Raw genomic sequence first — 20,771 nt, forward strand, 5'->3', positions numbered from 1 at the left:
CGTAACAGCGGTTCTCTCCCTGCAAAGGGGAATTACAGGGAACTCAGACATTCCTCACTACATTGTGTACCAAGTGTATGTTTAATTTTGCACTCAGAAGAAAATGTGTAAGTACTGTGTATGGCTTGTAAAGTAGGGCAGAGAAGACCTGCAACTCTAACTTGTGATCTGTTACACAGGGTCACACCCATGGCACCTGCCCCCTTCCACGCCACCTACAACAGGAGCCAGGTCTGGGTTTCCCAAGGAAATGACCACCCTGGGAACTGCTTGGCTGAGTCACCAGACAGGCAGACAATAGCTGCAGAGACCAAAGGAGCCCAGAGCTAAGAGCTGAGAATCTCCCTCTATGTGGCCCAAGTTCTAAGAACCCAGCCAGAGGGGCGGGAGCTGCTGGTTCCCAGAGGATTCCTGCTCCAAAAGCTGGCTTCATCCTTATAAGGAAACCTGCTACAGGGCCACCCGCTTGGCTAGAAGGCTAATGGGTGGAGGGTCAGTAGCAAGGACACATCCTCAAGGGGCAGCCAGTTCCTCCTCAAACAACCACATTCCTCTCCCTTCATCCATTCAACCACACTATTATTTGCTGAGCACCTAGGTACTGGGATAGAGTGAACAAGACAGATAAAATCCCTGCCCTCAGGGAAGAGAGGCAACTGAAATATTAACTACATGAATAAGACCCTTTCAGACAGTGCCAAGTGCTCTGAAAAAAGAAACCAGAACAAACAGACTGACACTACAGAAGGCGTGGCAGTGAAAGGACTGCTTGATTTAGGATGGTCTGGTACAGCCTAGCTGAGGAGGTGACAAAGCTGAGACCTGAACTGTGACAATGACTGAGAAGAATGAGGCAGCCTGGGGGCACAGCCAGTGCAAAGGTCCTGAGACAGAAACAAGGTTAGGGAGGAAGGGAAAGGTGGCCAGGCTGGAGTGTAGTGATCTAAGGAAGACACACCCCCGAGCGCAAGCATGTGGTTTCTGGTGCCCATGTCAAGTGCACTTAAGGGCCCTGCAAACAGCAGGCACTCAATAAATTCTGCTGATTGCCTGGAAGTGTGGCTCTCCCAAGGCACTCAGGGGATGGTGTCATATATCTAGCAGGGGCAAAACAGAAGGAAAGCTGAGCTGTGAATTTAGGTAGGGTAGAGGCCTGCAGTGCCATTTCCTCAAACAGGAAATTCTGCTTGGCCTCAGTCACCATTACCCTGGGGGCTCAAGTGAAGGTGCCAAAAGCAGGGGCTGGGAAAGTCTGGATTTGACCCCGGCTCTACCCTGCCAATTCGGGCAAGACACTTAACCCCTCTGTGCGCTGGATTCCCCAGGGGCAGATTAGGTATCCATTCCCCACCCCCTCTCCTGCTTTTTCTTGGGAGCCACCAATCTCAGCCCACGTAGTCCGGGTGGAAGAACCTATACTCGTGGTTCTAAAGGGTGAGTACAAGGCTCAAGTCTGCCCAATCTGCACATTCCTGCCCCCTGATCATCATGACTGGCTCAGTGACAGGCACCTGACCTCATCAGAGCCAATGAAATCCAGTTCTGGGACTTTTATTGGAACTTGAAGGAAAACAGATGTCATTCCATTAGGGTTGCTAAGAAAGAGAAAGCAAGCCTGCAGCTCCTGGGGCAGACATTTCACTGCTAGTCGAAAAGCTGCCCAAGAGTGATGCCAGCACAGAAGAACGTCGAGGCTAGAGCTGGAGGAGGATCCCCAACAGCCTCAGTCTGGCCCTGGATCCCGCTGTGCTTGTAGCCAGCACTGTTTCTCAGTTACAGGAGGCAATAAATTCCCTTTTTGGATTAAGCTCATTTAAGTGGGTCTCTGTCATTTGCAAAGAAAAATCCTGACTAATAGATCCCATCTGTAAATGGAATAAAAAACACTCCAACATCAAACAAGCTCAGAGCTGTTTTTAGGAATAAGCAAACTTGACTTATCAGGCTCAGTAAACGATGGTTGTTATGAGCTGCTGCACAGACAGTGAAGAAGGGAGCCCGTGAGTGGCACCACCACCGCCCTCACCTCCAGGCACGTCCCTGATGCCCTGTGTGGGAGGGCGGCAGGCAGGAGTCCCACACACCTGTTTGGGGGGCTTGTGCCGATTATACTCCTCTCCCCAGAGCTTGGCCTCCATCTGCAGACGCACGTCCTCAAAGTACACGTCTCTGTCCACGGACTCGATGTAGCGCTTTGCCACGTAGTTGGAGGCCCCCTTCCACTGCTGGGTGTGCAGGAAGTTAGAGAGCTTCTTCCTGGGGGGAGAGGGGTCAGGGGGTCTGCCTGGGCGCCCTGGGGCTCACCAGGGATCCAATCCTGGTCCTCAGGATGGGGAGACCCTGCCTGATGTGGCTGGCTGGAGCCAGGAACAAAATGCAAAAGGTGGGAGGGGCTTCACCACCCGATGGCACCTTTCAAATGGGCCGGGAAGGGGGCTTAAGGGACATACTCCCTGTTCTTCCTGAGCTCATCCCCACAGCTGGGCCCAATGTGTGGTCCCAGGGAGACCAGATGGAAAAGACCTTGGGCTGTAAGAAAAGAAGCCACTGTCTCCATTTCTAGACCAGAGATGTTACAATGCCCCTCCTCTCAGGAGCTTGAGGAGTCTTGGTAGGGCCCCCAAAGCCAGGCTGAGTCACTTACGTCCTGAAGCACTCTCTCATTGCTCCTTGGCCAAAGGGCTGAAAGACATCACACAGCAGGTTATCAGTCCCACACCCAGCCAGAAGCTACCCTGAGCCAGGAGATTTTCCCTTTGGACGTCACCCACCAAATGGATGCCCTGGACCTCACCTCAACCCTAAAATCCTTGGGCCTCCCTTGTTATTCCCCAGCACCAAGGCCTCGTCGAACTTCCAGCCTGGAGGCTGCAGGACCGATAGGACCACTCCATCCCCCACCCTAGATGAGCAGAAGAACCCCCAGGGAGTGAAGATATGACGGGGTCGATGTGTGTGTGTGGGGAGGCAGTGTCCGTAGAAAAAAAGCAAAACCACCTAAATGTCCATCAAGAGTAGAATGGATCAATTAGGTCTATTCACTTGATGAAATACTATACAGCAGTGATAAATGAACAAATTCGAGTTCTAGCAAAAACATGTGCAAATCTCATCAACAAAGCATTGAGCAAAAGAAGCCATACTTGAATTTATACTGTGTGGCTCCATTTATATTGAACACAAAAAAGGCAAAATTGACCTTGGGTAGAATAGAATTCAGGGTGGTGCCTACCCCTGGGGGTTAAGGAGTAGTGACTGAGGCTGAGAGGGACTTCTCGGGGTGCTAGTCGTGTCCTGTGTCTTGACCTGGATGCCGGTTACATGGTGTGCTCACTTGGTGAAACTCACCAAGCTGTACACTTCTGTGTGTGTGATACACTAAAAAAAGGCTTCACAAATCGTTCCTTTCCCTTACTCTGCAGGACGTGCTCTATTTTCTAGTCAATACCTTTTTTTCAGAAGCTGCTTGCAACCTACTGAGTTCACTTAACAATTCAGCAAAAGGTGCTAACCTGCAATTTTTAAAAACTGATACACACATTTATAGTTCACTGATTTTTGACAAGAGTGCCAAGAAGAATCTTTTGATATACGATATACGATGAATATACAAAACATCCAGAACAGGCAAATCTATAGAGACAGAAGGCAAATTAGTGGTTGCCTAGGGCTTGGGGCAGATGAGGGAACTGGCTACTGACTGCTAATGGGTATGTAGACAGTTTCTTCTAGAGATGGTGAAAATGTTCTGGAATCAATCGTGGTGATATTCGCACAACTTTGACTACACTAAAAAACACTGAACTGTACACGTTAAATGTGTAGGTGGTATGGTGTGTGAATTATATCTCAATAAAACTGTTATAAAAAATAAAATAAGTAGACAATACTACAAAGAATCCTCCAAAGTTAAAAAATAAAATGAAGTGGGTGTGGAGGAAAGGGAGCAGGCACTGAAGTTGTTGAAGTACTTTCTAGAGAAATCCCCTCTCAGCCCTGGGCTCAAGGCTCTGCTCACCTGAGACGCCATCTTGATCAGAACTTCATCTTGCAGCCACTCCCCGGTGACAGCATTGTACCTGCAGAGACCAGAACCCACCCCAGGGCACAGTGTCCATTACCTGATCCTGTCACTCACTGGCTAAAGGCAAAAGACCTTTCTGGGCTCCCTGCTGCCCTCAGGGTCAAGTCCACTGTCTACCCACAGGCCCTCCCTGCTGACCTCCAGGGTTGGGTTTGCGGACACGCTCCCTCCCTCCCAGGCCCCCTGCCACACTGGCCTCCATTCCCTTCCTCAAAGCCAGGTGTTCCCTCTCCACCATGTCCCCCAGCACGTACTGCTGTGCTGTGGGTAGGCTTGTCCCCTATCTGGCTCCCCCACTGGACTGTAATCCCACAAAGACAAGCCACGTCTGTCTTGTTCACTACAGGGCTTGCTACTATGGAAGCTTAATAAGTACATGCTGGATGAACAACTGGAGAAATAAATATCCTTATATAACTGGTCTACATAATGAATGGCGTGTCCCAGGATGGGAGGTGGCAGTACCCTTGGTCTTGCCAGTGGAAGCCCAGCCCAGGAAGCTGGGTGTCTCCTAAAGACTGTCCCAGTGCAGGCAGGGGTGGAGGAGGGTCCTGCCTCTGAGTCCAGCCAGGAAAGGAGTTACTGGATACAAACCCAAGACAGAGAGGGATGGAGAGGGTTCCAGAACATTTCGGTCTCTCTTTTCCCAGGAATTCTCTCTCCCAGCGCAAATCTGCCCCTGGGCCTGGCTGGGCCTGAACAGATTTGCCTGTGAGAAAGCTCCTCAGCTCAGGAAATCTCTCAAATTTCAAACCTCCCCAGGGCTGAGGTGTTCTTAATTCTAACAGATGCCTCCCTGGCTCATCCTCAGTGGGGACAGACTCCAGAACCTCCCAGTTCATGAGAATAGCCTTCTCAGAGCCTGAAGTCTCTACGAGGAAAAACAAGCAGAGGCCTGGCAGGTAACCTGCCCCAGGCCGGGGTGGGGCGAGGAGGGCGGAGAGGAAAGTTCGCCAGAGCCACACACTTGCTGGCAACCAGCCATGGCAAGCACTGTACTCAATAAATAGTAGCAATCATTATGATTATTACTATGTCGAGGCCAAGGTAAAGGAATCATCTTGCTTCACTTCCAAAAGAGACTGAAAGCTGAGAGGTGCCCAGAAGTTGGGGAGGGTAGAGACTTGTGATATTGGAAGAAACTTTTTTGTCCTCACAGCCAGTCACGTTGTAAAGGACAGAGTTGCACCAAGTTCACTGAGCATTCACTGCATGCTGGGCACTTACATGGAACTCCTCTATCAACCTTTGCTCAGCCCTATGAGATCGGTACAAATATTGTGCCCACTTTCCAGATGGGGAAACTGAGGTTCAGAGAGATGAAATAAACTTCGAGAGCCAAGATTCAAACCCAGGTTGGTTTCAACTGAAACGTTGCTCTTAACCAGCCTGGGTACAATGCATATGAACAGGAAATCTGCCCCGATAAAGGGCCAGCTTGCAGCAGAGCTCTTTAAAAACCAGGAATGGAAGAGGAAGCCTCCAATTTAGAAATCTCTAGAGGTTCTGGCCATCAACGCCTGACCACTGTCTACCAGCAGCCAGGGCAAGTGAAGTCAACCACTTTGGTTAGGAAATAAATACACACACTTTGGCCTGGCCCATGGCTCCTGGCCCCCATGGAGCTCTGGGACACAGAGCCAGCCCAGCATGTGGGTCCTGCTTTCCCAGGGGCCTCCCTCTGTGGCCCAGTGTCCTCAGCCTGGAGGCCACCTGTCACCAACCAGCCACCACACTGCCCTTACAGGTAGGAAGGAATAGAGTCCACACCCTGGCCTGCAGGGGCCCCCACAATGCTAACCTCACTGTTTCTGCCTACCTAGCATCCACTCTCCCTTCTTCTGGGAACAGCACCCCAATTTTCCTTGGGGAGCCACCATCCTCCATTCTCAGAACATATGGACTGGGTAGAGCTGATCCCCCAGCACCTTCTGGCTTGTAGTATATAATCGAGACCTGGCCAATCAGAGCGAAGCTCCTGGTACAATGATTGGTTCAGTGATGAGCATATAACCAAAGTCAGGCCAATAAGATTCAAATATGGAATTTTTGTTTTAAAAAGTTTGAAAAAGAGGACACTTTTCCATTGGGTAGATAAAATATGGGGCCTCTAGGGGTCATCTGTGCTACTGATAAAAGAAAGTCCATCTGGGGTCAAAGCCAAAAGCATCCTTGGAGCATCTGGAACTAGCCATACCTGAAGCCCACACAGATGAGTTGATCATTCCTTTTTATGCTTAAGCCGCTGTGAATTGGGTTTCTTTCACTTGCATTTGAAACAGAGCCCTAACTAAATCAAAGACACTGGACTGAGAGTCAGAAAGTTAGTTTAACTATCTGAGTGACCTTGTTCAAACCTCTCTCTCCCCTGGGGCAATTGAGGGCACTGATAGGATTGACCTGAATAAGTCAGAACTGAGGGGTCTACAGAGGTCACAGGACACAGGGCAGGCTCCAGGGTGGATCCATGAGTCCTCTAAAATTATGAGGAAATTAGACATATGTGTGCAACTTTCTGAGATGGCCTTACCAAATTCTCAAAGAAGTCCCAAATGCTTTGACACAACTCCTACTTTAGGCTTTTTTTTTTTTTTTCACATGAATAAATACATACAGAGTGCTTACGCAGTGCCTGGCAGATGGAAGATTCAATAAATAAGGGCCTTCAGCAGCAGCATCACACTCATCTTTGTCACTATATTGGTGGCAGTGTTTTCTGGGTTTTGTTGTTTTTCATTCTTCCTGAAATCCCAAGAAAATGTTCTTCCCTCCCTCTACTTTTTCAAATAGGAAGTCTGGACCCTCTCGGCTCGATTTTGTGAATCTTCCTTGGGCCAAGGCACTGAAAAGCTGGTCTGCTCTCCCTTTGATAGCAATTGTAGGGGTCACATGTTGAGATGATGGAGCCACAAGATGAAAGTAGCCTGGATCCCTGAGCTGCCCTGAAGAGTTAACTCTCACTCAACTTCATATGAGCAAGAAATGCACTTTTGTTGCATTAAGCCCCAGGGTATTTGTTACTGCAGCATAACTCAGCCTAGCCTGTCAAATACACACCTTACAGGACCACTGTAAGGATTAAATGAGATAATGTACCATGTCTTAAGCACACATAAATACTCAAATATTGGCTGCTATTATTATTATATTCCCTTTTCCTTGATCCCAAGGCTATTTAAGCCTCACTGATTATAAGCAGTGCAGGACCTAATCCCCAAGGACTCCTTAAGGACTGAGGTTAAAAGCGCCTGCAGACAAGGGGCTGACCTGTGACGTGTGGCACATTCCGTGGCAATGTCCTCCAAGTGGAACTCAGCCCAAGGGTCGGGCATGTGCTTGGCCTTCTCGATTGCATGCTTCCAGGCTTCCTGCAAAAGCAAAAGGGAGTGTTAGGTCCAGACCAGGGGCTTCTGGGACAGTGTAGACCAGCTCCTCCTGCCCTGTGATCTCCCAGGTGTCTACAACCTCTGGGGGAGGCAGACAGCATCAATCAGAGAGAAATACGCCCGTATTTCAGTCCGCAAGAGACCTCACACGGGCACAGCCTTCCCACGGCCAGAAACGACCTGCCTTAACTACAAAACTGAAGAAACATAATATATATAGAAAAACATACCACTTCACTGGTTATCATAAAGTTGAGGATGAAAATAAGGTATTATTCCCCTACCCACTCCCTTGTTCAGATTGGCAAGCATTTGAACAGCTGGTAATCACAAGCACTGAGCAGGATGTGGGCAAATGGGTGTTCTCACATACTGTCAGTGGGTATAAACCTCTTCTAAGGGCAATCTGGCCACGTACTAAAATGAAAAAAATGCCTTCCTTTATTTTGATCCAGCAATTCTACATCTAGGAATGGATCCTACAGCAAGACAAGCGTAAGTGTACAAGAGGCATTTTTGTGCAAAACTGCATTCAACCCAAATATCTCTTTGTGGAGGTTGGTTAATACATTTTGATCATCTCCATTAAAAATGCTAAACAGCCCTTCCAAGATTGCACTCATTCTGTGATGGGAATTCTGGACCCTATCAGGCCCAATGTCATCTTTTTAAAAATATTGTACAAATCATAAATAGACCCCATTTTACTGCGCTAAATGAAATTCACAGACAATGTAACTTTCCTAAACTCAAAGTATATCAAACCATGCAAAAGATACGTTGCCTTTACACGAACAGAGTGCTAAGCTCTGGGCCCGGTTAGTTGTGAACAGATTCCCACAAGACGCTCCCAGGTCCTGTGGGGCGGGACAATTCCTTGTGCAGAAGCGCTCTGCCCATTTCAGGGTTCAGCATTGCTGCCCTTCACCCACTTGCTGCCTGAGGTGCCTTCCACTGCTGTGATGCTCAAAGCATCCCCCGAGACTTTCAAACCCTGTTGGGAACAGAGCTTTTCGGGTACTGAGAAAGATGACCAAGGCATATTATGAAGAGAACATGCTGATTCTCAACAGCTTCATTGTATGACCCTGTTTTTTGTTTTAAAAAGCTCATTTTATTGTTTTTATAATCCCAAGGTAGATTCTGTCTCTTTCCCCTCCAAACAAACACCCTGACATCCATACTGGGTAGCAATCGCCTCCTGATCTTTTCCTGAAGAGCTTGAACCTTCACCTGGGAGCCTTTAAAAATCAATGAGATTAAAACTCCCAGACCACAATCCTGAGCCACGGGGCTGGAAGATGGGCTGACACTGTCTGGACCTCACCTCTCGACAGCATCTCTCAGCCTCCAGGACCAGCTCTCAGGAGCTCTACCTCGGACTTGAGTCCAAACAGGACAGCCCCCCGTCCAGGCCGCATTGCCTGAGCCCCATCACCGGGATCCCACTCAGGGGAGACAAGGCAGAGGAGCTGAGCCTTCCGAGAAACACACACACACACACACACACACACACACACACACACACAGCTTGCTGGGGCTTTCTAACCTCTGCAAAGTCTAAAACTGAAGCCTGTAATTTTTTCCTTCCTATTTGGAAGCTAATTCATGCTTAATGAAAACACTTGGGAAACACAGAAGACAAAGAAGATTAAAATCCGCCACACGCTGTCCACCCAGAGCAACTATCATCGATGCTTTAGGGACCAGTTCTTTTCCAGATTCTTTACGTGCACTTTTAAATAAAATTGGAATCACACTGCAAATATCATTCACAGACTTTCAGGAGAGTGGGTCAATGGGACTTGGTCCTTTATTTAGTGATCTTAATTTTTCCCCCCGATTCCAAATGTCTGATCTGTTTATTATAAAAAAAATACAAGCACTACAGAATTCGGAATTAGAAAGCCGACGTCCTTTCTAACCCCCATTCCTCTGAAAACCACAGCTGACAGTTGATATAGATATTCTGCAAGTTTTCTCCTATGCATTTGCCAAAACACACACGGATTTAAGAGCACTGGGACAGGACTGCACGTTCTGTTCTGCATCTTACTTTTCTCCACTTAATATGGGATCTTGGACCCAGTCTTTTCATGTCACACGCACAGATAGGCTGGGTTGACCTCATTTCCCTTCCTTCCATCATTGCAGGATATATAATTTTTTAAATGCACCTTAAGGTGTTTCTCAGACCTCAGGGGATGGCTATTTGGCTTCTCTCCAATGATTCCTAATATAAACAGTGCTGAAGGGAACATCCTCGTATCTAAATCTCTGTGCGCTTGTGCAACATCTCAGCAGGACATATTTCTTGGAAGTGTAACTGCTGGATTACATTTAAAATTTAGAAATTTGGAGTTCACCTCTAAAAAGATCCCCCTAGGTTACACTCCAAGAAACAGAGAACAGATCACTTAAATTTTCCGACACAAACATTCTATCATGAATTTACAAGTTAGCTGTAACAGATGTGTAATAACCCACTGGATGGGTTTATCACTATTGACTTAACCGTTCACCTGTGTTCTCCACAGCGAGACTTTGAGCTTGTCACCGATTTTTCCCTGTTATAAATAACCCGGCAGCAGACATGTTTACAAGTAAAACAGTCAGGATTTCTGGATTTCAAAAAAATGCCACAGTCCCCTCTTTAAACTTCAGCTGCTGTAAAAGGCGGCTGTCTGACCTCCCATCTGTCAAGGAGCCAGCAGAGTTCTGAACAATCAGCAGGCAGCCCTTCTGAATGTGTCTGTACAGGTGTCCAGTCCTCTGTCTGAGATACACAGCTTTCTAACTGCACCTCCATCAGCCAGTAACTAAGCCGCTCCCTATGCCACCAAAGACAGGGCCCCTCATTCAATGAGTATTATCAACAGAAATTACCTCCCAGTTGGATGCTGTGGCATCAACCAAAAAAACAGTCAAGGAAAAAACTATTTCAGAATTAGAGGGTGTGTAATTTCACAGTGTCAAAATTACCTTTTTTTCCCAAAACCCAGAGAGGAATCAAGCCACGCCTTACTGGCAACAGGCAGGTTTAATGCAACTGACTTTTTTGCTTGTTGATTTGGGCAGGGGGTAGGTAATTGGGTTTATTTATTTAATTTTTTTAAATGGAGGCACTGGGGGTTGAACCCAGGACCTCATGCACGCTGAACATGTGCTCTACCGCTTGAGCTATCTTGAGCTATGCCACCCCTGCACAACCCTGTCCATGGGCAACTGACTTTTTTTTAAGCACAATATAAAAAGTCCTGTACGGAGATTCAGTTCCCTCAACTCTGCTCCTGGCCCACCGCTGACCAACTGTGGGAAACTCCATTTCCTTGCTTACAGAAGGCAGTGAAGAATGTTTTGATGACCAGTGGACTCTTTTCCTGTCCCTGTACCTGGATTAGAGATGCTCCCACTAGAAACAGTGGGTCACTGAGGCCACAGTGCTCATTACAGGGGAACAGCCTCCTCTGAGGAAATCACTGGCACTATTTCACCCATCAGGTTAGGAAGAGCTGGTACTGACGGAGGCCAGGGAAGTGAGTGCTCTCAGACACTGTGAGGACAGTGGAGGCAGGTACACCTTCGAGGGTCATCTGGTTATGCACGAGGATTTAGCCAGTGGTTATGAACCTTCTTCTCTGACTTCTAACCCAGCCATTCCAATCACCTACCCAGGTGTGCCCAGGTGAGCCAGCCCAAAGATGGTCAGTACTCATGCTATGTAACAGGCAAGCCCTGCAAACAACCTGTGCATCCACATGGGGATGATCTTGTACACTTGGCGGACTCATATGCAGCCATGAAAAAGATGAAGGTGCTGACACGGGCAATCTCTAAGACTTACTGTTTAGAGGGAAAAAGCAAGGTGCTGAACAATGCAAACAGTATAACACCATTTACTGTTGAGGAAACCCACAAATCAATACTACGGATTTCTAAGGATGTGTGTGTCTGCAGATACATGCATAAATGTACATTTATATATAAATGCATTTTAAAAGGTCTGAAAATTATATAGCACTGGTAATATAGCCAATATTTTATAATGACATAAATGGAGAGTATTATCTATAAAAATACTAAATCACTGTTAGACACTTGAAACTAATATAATACAGTAAATCAATTATACTTCAACATAAATGAATGAATAAATAAATAAACAAGTAAATAAAATTGAAAAGGTCTGAAAAGTAATTTACACCAAACTGACACCAGGGTTATCTCTGAGAACACAAGAGGATAAGAGGTTGATGAGGTGACTTCAGTTTCATCTACATTGTTTGCATTTTCTTTTAACTACAAGAATCTCTTCAGGCATTGCACATGGAAGTCAAAGTTCATAAACAAAGATCACTGAATTAGATGATGTTAAGGCCCTGCCAGCTCTAATAGTCTCTAGCTCTAATGATTCTAAAAGTCAGTTGTGTGGACTAATCACTCCTACTTAAAACAGGGGGCTCAGGGAGTTTCATAAAGAGGAAAACATAATTCTGGGAAGAGAACAGAAAGGTTTTGGCTCCTCAAAGCCTGAGAGTACAAAACAAACATAAATAAATAAAAATTTATTAAAAAATTATAATAGATTTCCTGGGATATTGCAGGACTGAGGCCAGATATGTGAGTAATGTGTTTGCAATCTCTTTGGCACATATGATGTTAACAGCTATTGTTGCTATGTTTATGTCACTACTATTTTTTTAATTGAAGTATAGTCAGTTACAATGTGTCAGTTTCTGGTGTACAGCACAATGTCCCAGTCATGCATATATATACATATATTTGTTTTCATATTCTTTTTCATTAAAAGTTATTTATGTCACTGTTCTCATTACCACTATAACAGCAGTTGAGGCCCCCAGATTGTACATGAGGAGGCACCCAGCAGCTCCCTGAAGCTTCCCTGTTGAAACACCAACTGCTACCTTCCCTACACGGATGTTATAAAACATGTTTTTCCCCAATCATCACTTCCACAGACTCTAAGAACTATAGTCCCAAGTCAGCCCTACTTGCCCCTCCTGACAACAGTAAAGGGCTTAAATGACACCCAAGGACAAATAAAAGAAGCAGGAAGAAGTGGGATGCACAGTCACCCCCGGGATGGCAAGAGGCCAACAGTGCTATGTGGCTACCCCACTCTGAGCCACACACATTTAGAGGTTTCATGCAGTTTCCATGGAACCCAGTGCAGAATGTAGCAGCAAAAACCTGGAAACTGTGTAAGGGTCCCACAAAAGGAAATATGTGAACTGGCACGGGGTGGGGAGTATAGCTCAGTGGTAGAGCACATGCTTGCATGCACGAGGTCCTGGGTTCAAGCCCCAGTGCCTCCATTAAGGGGAGGGGGAAAAAAAAACTGTAGCGCATCCATAGGATGGGCTCCCACCAGGCCATTAAAAAAATGATGGACTAGATCCACATTAACTGACATAGGATATGCTTGTTTGTTGAAGAAAAACTGGTTTATTAGACAGCAAAATCCTGTTACTGTAATAAAAAACCCATTTATTTAATTGTGTCTGTATTTATACTGAAATATACACTAAGATCTTAAAAGCAATTGTATCTGCACTTTGTTTTCTGCAAGGAACATGGATTACTTCTATAAGCAATAAAACAAATAACTGTAAAAGAGACAAAGCTAAAAATCCTCAAGAAATCTCTCTGTTGAAACCAGCAGCTGTAGCTGATCTCCTCTGACTGGTGAGATTCAGAGCCATGGCTAAAGGAGGCAGAAAGGGAATAATAACCAGCAAAGCAGTAACATTCCCCGGGATGACATAATGGCCTTGCCTCCTGGAAGCCCTTCCCCTGACAGCATCCTGGCCGGCACCTCACGGCAACCTTGCTAATGATGGACAGGCAGGTAGGATAGTTCCTCAGTCCACTGATGAGGTTCCCGAGGCTCAGAGAGTGAGGCAGTGACTTGCCTACAGACCTGCAGCAATCACGAAGTGGCAGACCCAGGACTCAAACCCAAGCCTGTCAGGCTGCAAGAATGTGGACCAAATAGGGAGTTACCATGCAACTCAGCAATTCTACTCCTAAGTACCTACCCAAGAGAAAGGAAAACATGTCCACACAAAGACTTGTACAGCATTAATCACAACAGCCAAAAGAGAAAAACCACCCAAATATGCATCAACTGATGAATGAATAAACAAAACTGGTATATCCATACAATGGAGTAATATTCGTCAACAGGGATAAGCCTTGAAAACATGATGCTCAGACACAAAAGGCCACATGCTGTATCATTCTATTCACATGAAATGTCTGGAAGAGGCAAATCCAGAGAGACTGAAAGCAGATTAGTGGTTGGAGGGTCTGGGTGGGATGGGATTCTAGGGAGTGATGGCTAAGAGGTATGGGGTTCCTTTTAGGATAATGAAAATGAGCTAAAATTGGTCATGGTGACGTGGATGTATAATTTTATGAATACACTAAAAGCCATTCAATTGTACATTTTAAGTGGGTAAATTGTGCGGTATGTGAATTATATTTCAATAGAGTTACTGAAAAACATTTACAAAATAAAATGAAAGCAGGGGGACCTCTGTTAACGAAGAGCCAGCACATTTCCACAAAGGATTTGAGCATCTCAGCCACATGCACCTGCTTCAAAAAGATTAAGTCCCTCCAGCCGGGCTCAAATCTCTTCAGCCTCCTCCTGCTTTCCAGACACCATCAGGTCACAAGGTGGCTTCCTGCCCAATGCCAGAAGCAATCTCTTTCTCCTTCATCTGCCCAGCAGGCTCTTATTTTGCTGGATGTCCAAAGCCTTCTGGACCCTGGACACCTAAGCTTCCTCTGCAATTCTGCATTCCCAGGGCAGTGGACAGAGCACCAAAATGGTCACCATCCCTGGGTGTGCAGTTTCCTGTGGCCAGTGGGCAGGGGCAAAGGCCCAAAGCTGCCAGGCTGGGGCCTCCTGGGGCTTGGGTGGGCAGGGATGTCTCTCTTCCCGGTGAGTCATCAGATGCTGGCTCCTCCATCTCAGTCTAGGGCAATCACTGTCCTTTGACCAAGCTGTTAGAGCAACCCTGGGTGGGTTGAAAGTTTGAGTTAATCACCAAAGTCTACCAAGAAGGGCATGGGAAGCAGGCATGCCCATGTATCATGGGGGCACCAATGCCAGTGCAACCTCTTTGAAGGGTAACTGGCAACGTTCAGCCAAGTTTTAAACCCACAGACATTTTACTCCAGCTGCTCCACCTCTGGGGATTTACCCGGCAGGCACACCCCCGCGTGGGTACCAGGACACATGTAGGCACAAAGATACTTATGGATGCTTTGTGGAAGCAAAAGACTGGAAACAACCTTCAAACCCATCCATGAGGGACTGGCTAAGTATATTATCATGCTGCCAGATAATGCCATGATATTTAGCCATCAGAAAAACAAAACAACAAAATAAGCAAGACAACATACTGCACTCATGAAAAGCATGAAGAGCCTAAGATCTCAGAGTCTCAGGTTTACCATCTGCCAACACACCAATCCTCACACTGTGTAGACTAAATGAGCTGCTATGAAGGCGGGAGGGTTTAGCTCAAATGGTAGAGTGCATGCTTAGCATGCACAAGGTTCTGGGTTCAATCCCCAGTACCTCCTCCAAGAATAAATAAATAAATTTAATTACCCCCCAAAACAAACAAACAAAACAAACAAAAAGAAAAATGACATGAAGGAACTTATTTACGAAACAGACTCAGACATAAATGAGTTGATATGAGTAAAGCATGCAATGTAGGGCCTGCCTGACCCACGGTGCCAGTTACATAAGTCCTAGCTGATGTCAGCTCCTACATGCCCATATGGGAAGGCAGCCAGAGGAGTGCAAAACTGGTAAATTAACATTTCTGCAAAAAAGAAAAGGAGGAGACTCATACATATACGTATGCGTATGTTCCCAAAGGACATTTCTGGAAAGACATCCCCCAGGGAAACAGGGATCAGAGGGGAGGCTTACATTTCACTGTTTACCATTTGTACAGGTTGAATTCTGTTTACCATATCTATTCACATATTATAAAATACATATATTCTGAAGTTTGCTTAGATAATATGTATAGGAGATAATATGTATAGGATGTATTGCAGCACTCTTTGTAATAGGAAAGAACCCAAGTGCCCCCCAAGAGGGGGACTGGATAATAGATCCACGTACATCATGTGATAAAATACAACTATATATGTGCTGATGTGGGATGATCCCAAAGATATTTCCAAACCAGCAAAACAACTCTTTTAAATGAAGTGTTCAACTTTATTAAAAAATTGAAACCATATATTTGCTACATGTGCTTATTCTAGAAAACATAGAAATGACAGAGAAGTAGTAAAGGAATGGTCCTATTCAAAGACACACTCTGTAGGCGTGTTGATGTACTTCCTTCTAGGCTTGTCTTGTGCGTGTGTGCATGCGTGTGTGCATGCATGCATGTGTGTGTACAGAGCTATAATCACGCTCTATATTCTGCTCTTTAAATTTATCCAGAGTGGAAGCACTTTCCCACATTATGATAAACTCTGTAAACATCCTTTGTTTGGCTGCCTGATACTCTATCCAGGGGGAGGCCCCCTGAACGATTTGGTCATCATCCCCCAGGAACTTAGACAAAACGCCCTGGCTGTGACAGTGACAAACTCAACAGTGCACAATACACAGCCAGTACCTGCCAGGGCTGCACTGCCTTGGAGGAAGGCCAGGTGGTCATCTTGGTTAAACAACCCAGGTTGCCGGGTCAACAGTAAATGAAAAGACACGTTAGGTTTATTGAGTGCCAGGGAGAGTGAGATTCGGAGAACTGAGCTGCCGTCTCCCTCTGAAGTCACCACGGGAACAAGAGCCCCACAAAGCCTGCCTTCAACTGCCCAGGACGGTGGGCAACCAGGAGCTACAGCTCATCCTTAAATGGCCAGTCCCTGACGTATAGTCCCCCAAGTACGGGGAATGGGAGTGCAATGGGACACAGCCTAGCCTTGTGGGCAGGGGCTGACTCACAAACAGAACGGCTTTAGAGAATGACAGATGCACAGAAAGGGCTGCTACTACGAGCCGCAGGGGATGCAAACGAGATAGCCAGGGCAGGGCGTCTAGGGATTAGGGAACCCAAACGAGCATTTTAACAGACCCAGACATCAGCTGAAAGAGGTTTCAGGCAGAGGCGTGAAAAGTGAAGACTGTTCCAGGAGCAGGGAGAGGTGCGGGTTGAACAGAGCCCTGCAGGGACCCTGGGGACCACGAGCTCCCGTCCTCAGCGTCCTGTCCTGCACAAGGGCTGAGTTTTAAGGATGGCCAATTACCGACCTGTTTGTTTGGGGAACGGGTGGTTACCTGGCTGTGTTGCTTTATTTTCCTTCTTCTAAAAACATCTTTCTGTGCACACAAGTAAAACATACATGTAGTTTTAAAAGTCCCAAGTGTTTAAAAATATATACAATGTAGATAATCAAAGTCCCCCTTAAGGGAACCCTCTCCCCTAGAGAGAATCACCATTTACTGTTGGATTCGAACTCCTTTTTTTTTCCTTGTTAGTAACTTTTTAAACTTATATTTTTACTGACTTTTAACATTATGTTTCTGCTATTCAAATGCTAATACATGTGTACTTATGTTTTTTGATACAAGTGGGATCATGTTGTATTTCAACTTGCTTTTTTACTTAACAGCATATAAAAATAAAAATAGTTAACATTTTTTTGTCCTTATTATGGACCAGCACCGTCCCAAGAGCTTTTCATGGATTTTGTCCCCCTCTCCCCCGAAAAAACATGTGTGTATCTTGGCACTGTTTTCAAGTCAAATCACACAGAATCAGCATCTTGGTTTTAATGTGAACACAGCATTCTGTTAGGACCACGGCCTATAATTAAACAGGCCCCTCTTCACGGAACATTTGAGCTGCTTCCATTATTTTCTTTATTACAAACAATACTGCAAAGTACATCTTTCACTCTGTAAATCTGAACACTTGCACAAATATTTCTGTACTGGCTCCCAACTGAGGGCAATACCCCCTCTCAAGCGGGCTTTGCAAATATTTGGTGGGGAGCATTTTGGGTTGTCATAATGAATTTTGGGGGAGATGTGACATTTAGTGAGCAGGGGTCAGACATGCTGAATGTCCTACAATGTAAGGGACAGACTCACTCAATAAAGAATTGTCCCCACTTGAAACTAGTATCATATTATACGTTAACTACAACTCTGAGGTATAAATATTTTTCACTTTAATAACTATTGTCAAGTGGCCCACAGTGGTTTATGTTTTACGTAAAAACTGTCTACCTGTCGTTTAGCGAGATAGCACCTTCAGTGAGGTGAGTTCAGCATTTATCCATCCCCGCAGTGATTCTAAATGAAAACACCTACTGTGTGCACGGCATGGCTCTAGGCACTGGGGATGTGAACAGGCCCCAGAATCCTGCCTTCATGAAGCTCACATCCTAAAGCCAGACCTATGGACAAACCTCCCTTCTCTGCATCACTTCGTCTGTGTTTCCTTTAAGGGATTTGCCACACTGCGTTTTGTGGTCAGAGACTATGTCCATCCCTGTCTGAGAGCCTTTAGCTCCTGGGCCCACTCAATGTTTGCCAAAAAGCCCAGACTGGGCTCACAGTTCCTGTGAACAGGCAGCTGTGGGTGGAGCCCTTCTGAGGAGTCTGCCCCACTAGGAGGACACAGGATCCTCCTTCCCTGGAAGCAGCCCCTCCCCTGTGACCCACCCACCCTGTTCCCTGGCCAGAGGTGACTGGATCAGAGACAGAGGATGTCTGACTCAGTCTGGGCCAATCAGATTTCCTCCTCCCGCAGCTGGGATGGAGAGGGTCAAATTGGTCCTTGCACATGGCTCCATCTGCAACGAGGGGATCCTGAGGCTGTGAGGGTTCATTTTCACCCTGTGTAGGCTGAGGGGCAGAGAAGAACAAAGAACAGACAAAGAGAGACTGAGGGACGAGACAGAGGGAGGCAGTCCTGTGGCCTTACAGCTTCCTGGATGTGTTCCCTGAAAGCCAGACATCACTTCTGCCCCTGAGTCCCAAGAAACACTTCTGGACTGTCAGAATAAATGCCTCTTCGGTTTTTTTTTGTTTTTTGTTTTTTGTTTTTTTTTTACGGTGAGCAGGTGTGAGCTGTTGTCTGTTTCACAAGCCCTGATCCCTCCAGCCCCTTCTGGCACCTGGATTTCCTCACACGCGGTACGCGAGGCTGCAGGGACCACTGTTTCCTCGAGCTTTCCTGACTCACATGAACAGACAGGAGTGCCAGGCTGCTCTCCCCAGCTTCCCATGCTGCCTTCCACAGGCCTGAACGTTCCAGAAGCTGCCTTAGGACAGGAAAGCAGGGCAAGCCACAACCTGACCCTTCAGGGCCCCCCCATCCTCAGAGGGGACCTACAGGCCTATTTCTGGTGCTGTCTGCCCCAGAGACACTGAAGCTAGAACTCTGGCCTGAAAGGAAAAAACAGCGAACCGTCCAAGAACTAGAATTATTAGTTTTCTAAAAACAGATTAATTCTTCAGCTAGAGAAGAATGATTTCAATTTCAAATCCAAAGTGATTAAGAGGCGTTTTACTCACAAAACGAACAGATACTGTTTGTGAGGATGAAATTAAATACGGATTAACAGCATTGCATTTTTAATTTTTTTCACCATCAGTCGGCATACAGAAGTCCAATAACGTTCACCTTTCTCTCTCCCCTCTGCACCAGCTTTGCCATGGTATGAACACAAATCCCTACCAAAATAATTACCCTTGTCCTCAATCCAGAAGGATGCCCAAACCTGAGCAGGGGCTCTTTTGACCAAAATCAACATGAAAAACTACATTTTACAACATGGCGCGGGACCCACAGACACACACATGCAGTGAAACAAAAATGCTTAACAACTGGTACACCGTGAGAGCCTGGTCATTAACAGCCAATTTGGTCACCATATGTAAGTGTGTGACCACGTGGACATGCGTCCCCCAAGTAAGATCTTTACAATTTGCAGTGCTCTCTGTTATTTTTTCCCCTCCCTCTCTCCCTTTCCAGTATTTTCTAGGCTATTCTGTTCTGTTCCAGGTCTTAAATATTGGTCAAGGTTTCCTTCTACACAGTGGGGGGAGGGTTCCCGAACAGCTATTTGCAAAACACTGTTCCAAAGTAATGAAACTTGTATTAAACCAACAATACCCTCCCAGCTTAACAGGCATAAACTAGATGGAGAATTTATAGCAGTGGCCAGGGTTAGGAAACACAGGGAAGACCTCAAGCAGCAAGCACAAGGCTCCACCAGCTGCGGCAGGTGAGCAGGGCCGAGGGTGGGGGATGGGGGGATGGGGGCTGGGGTTGGAGGGGATGGAGGGCGGGGGTGGGAGGGCCCGGCGGGCCACTTACCTTAAAATGGAAGGAACCTGCCGGGGACCCGCTGGATCCATAGGGCTCACTTTTCCTTAGGTTGCTGTGGTGGTTATTAACCTTGGAATTGACATTGTGGTGTGCCCTGGGGTCATCAGTGATGGGGCAGATGAAGTAACCTTCCTCGTCGTCGCTGTCTGCGCCCGAATCACCGTCGTGGGCAGCCCGGGAGGTGGGGCCGCCATCCACGCCTTCCAGGCGGAAGATGAGGTCTTCGTCTGCCATGTTCCCGGGGCGCCCGTCTTACCCAAGGGCCGGGCAGCACAGCCAGAGTTACCGGGCAAACGCAGCGGCGAGGGTCCTGCAAGGGAAGCAAGAGGGTGGGTGCTGGGGCCCAGGGCCGGGGAGCTTGCTGGGCACCTCGCCCCGAGTGCCACTGGTGACAAAAAGAGCCGCCACCTCAGAGGTGAAACTCCAGCTACCAGACACTTGGCAGGCAGCATTCAGGAACATTTCCAATGTACCAACCCCTCCACCCAGGAATTCCACTTGGAAGAATTCAGCGCTTGAAACAGGAGATAAATGCTTAAACCAGGAGACTGATCTTTTTCAGAACATAAATTAGGTAAAATCATGTCTCTGCTTAACACCCTCCAGGAGCTTCTCTTCACATTCTTAACACAATCCAAACACCTTTTAAGGCTACAAGGCCCGCCTCGGTCTGGCCCCTGTCCACCTCTCCTCCGGCCTTGGTGGCTGTTCAGGCCCCTGGGCTCTCTTTCTGTTCTGTGAACATGGGGCGCCTATTCCCACCCCAGGGCCTTTGTACTTGCTGTTCCCTATGCCTGGAACAACCTTCCCCATTGCCCAACAATGGGTCTTTCTCATCATTTGGATCTCAGCTCAAACATCACCTCTCTAGAGATATCTTCTCTGACTCCTCAA

General features: G+C 46.7%; 1 protein-coding gene across 4 annotated transcripts in view; it reads right to left on the bottom strand.

Moving 5' to 3' along the window:
* Positions 1 to 20,771, bottom strand: part of EEF2K (eukaryotic elongation factor 2 kinase) — a 60,130-nt gene that overhangs the window by 24,105 nt on the left and 15,254 nt on the right. For all 4 annotated transcript variants that reach the window (XM_074346218.1, XM_074346217.1, XM_074346220.1 and 1 more), the window contains exons 2-6: positions 19,866 to 20,187; positions 7,352 to 7,452; positions 4,019 to 4,079; positions 2,645 to 2,682; positions 2,085 to 2,256 (exon numbers count right to left, since the gene is read on the bottom strand). In XM_074346218.1, coding sequence (XP_074202319.1) covers positions 2,085 to 2,256; positions 2,645 to 2,682; positions 4,019 to 4,079; positions 7,352 to 7,452; positions 19,866 to 20,111 — 618 coding nt within the window. In that variant the 5' untranslated portion in view covers positions 20,112 to 20,187. The remainder of the gene's footprint in view (positions 1 to 2,084; positions 2,257 to 2,644; positions 2,683 to 4,018; positions 4,080 to 7,351; positions 7,453 to 19,865; positions 20,188 to 20,771) is intronic.

Source organism: Camelus bactrianus, chromosome 18 (genome assembly GCF_048773025.1).
Source record: "Camelus bactrianus isolate YW-2024 breed Bactrian camel chromosome 18, ASM4877302v1, whole genome shotgun sequence".
Classification (NCBI taxonomy): domain Eukaryota; kingdom Metazoa; phylum Chordata; class Mammalia; order Artiodactyla; family Camelidae; genus Camelus; species Camelus bactrianus.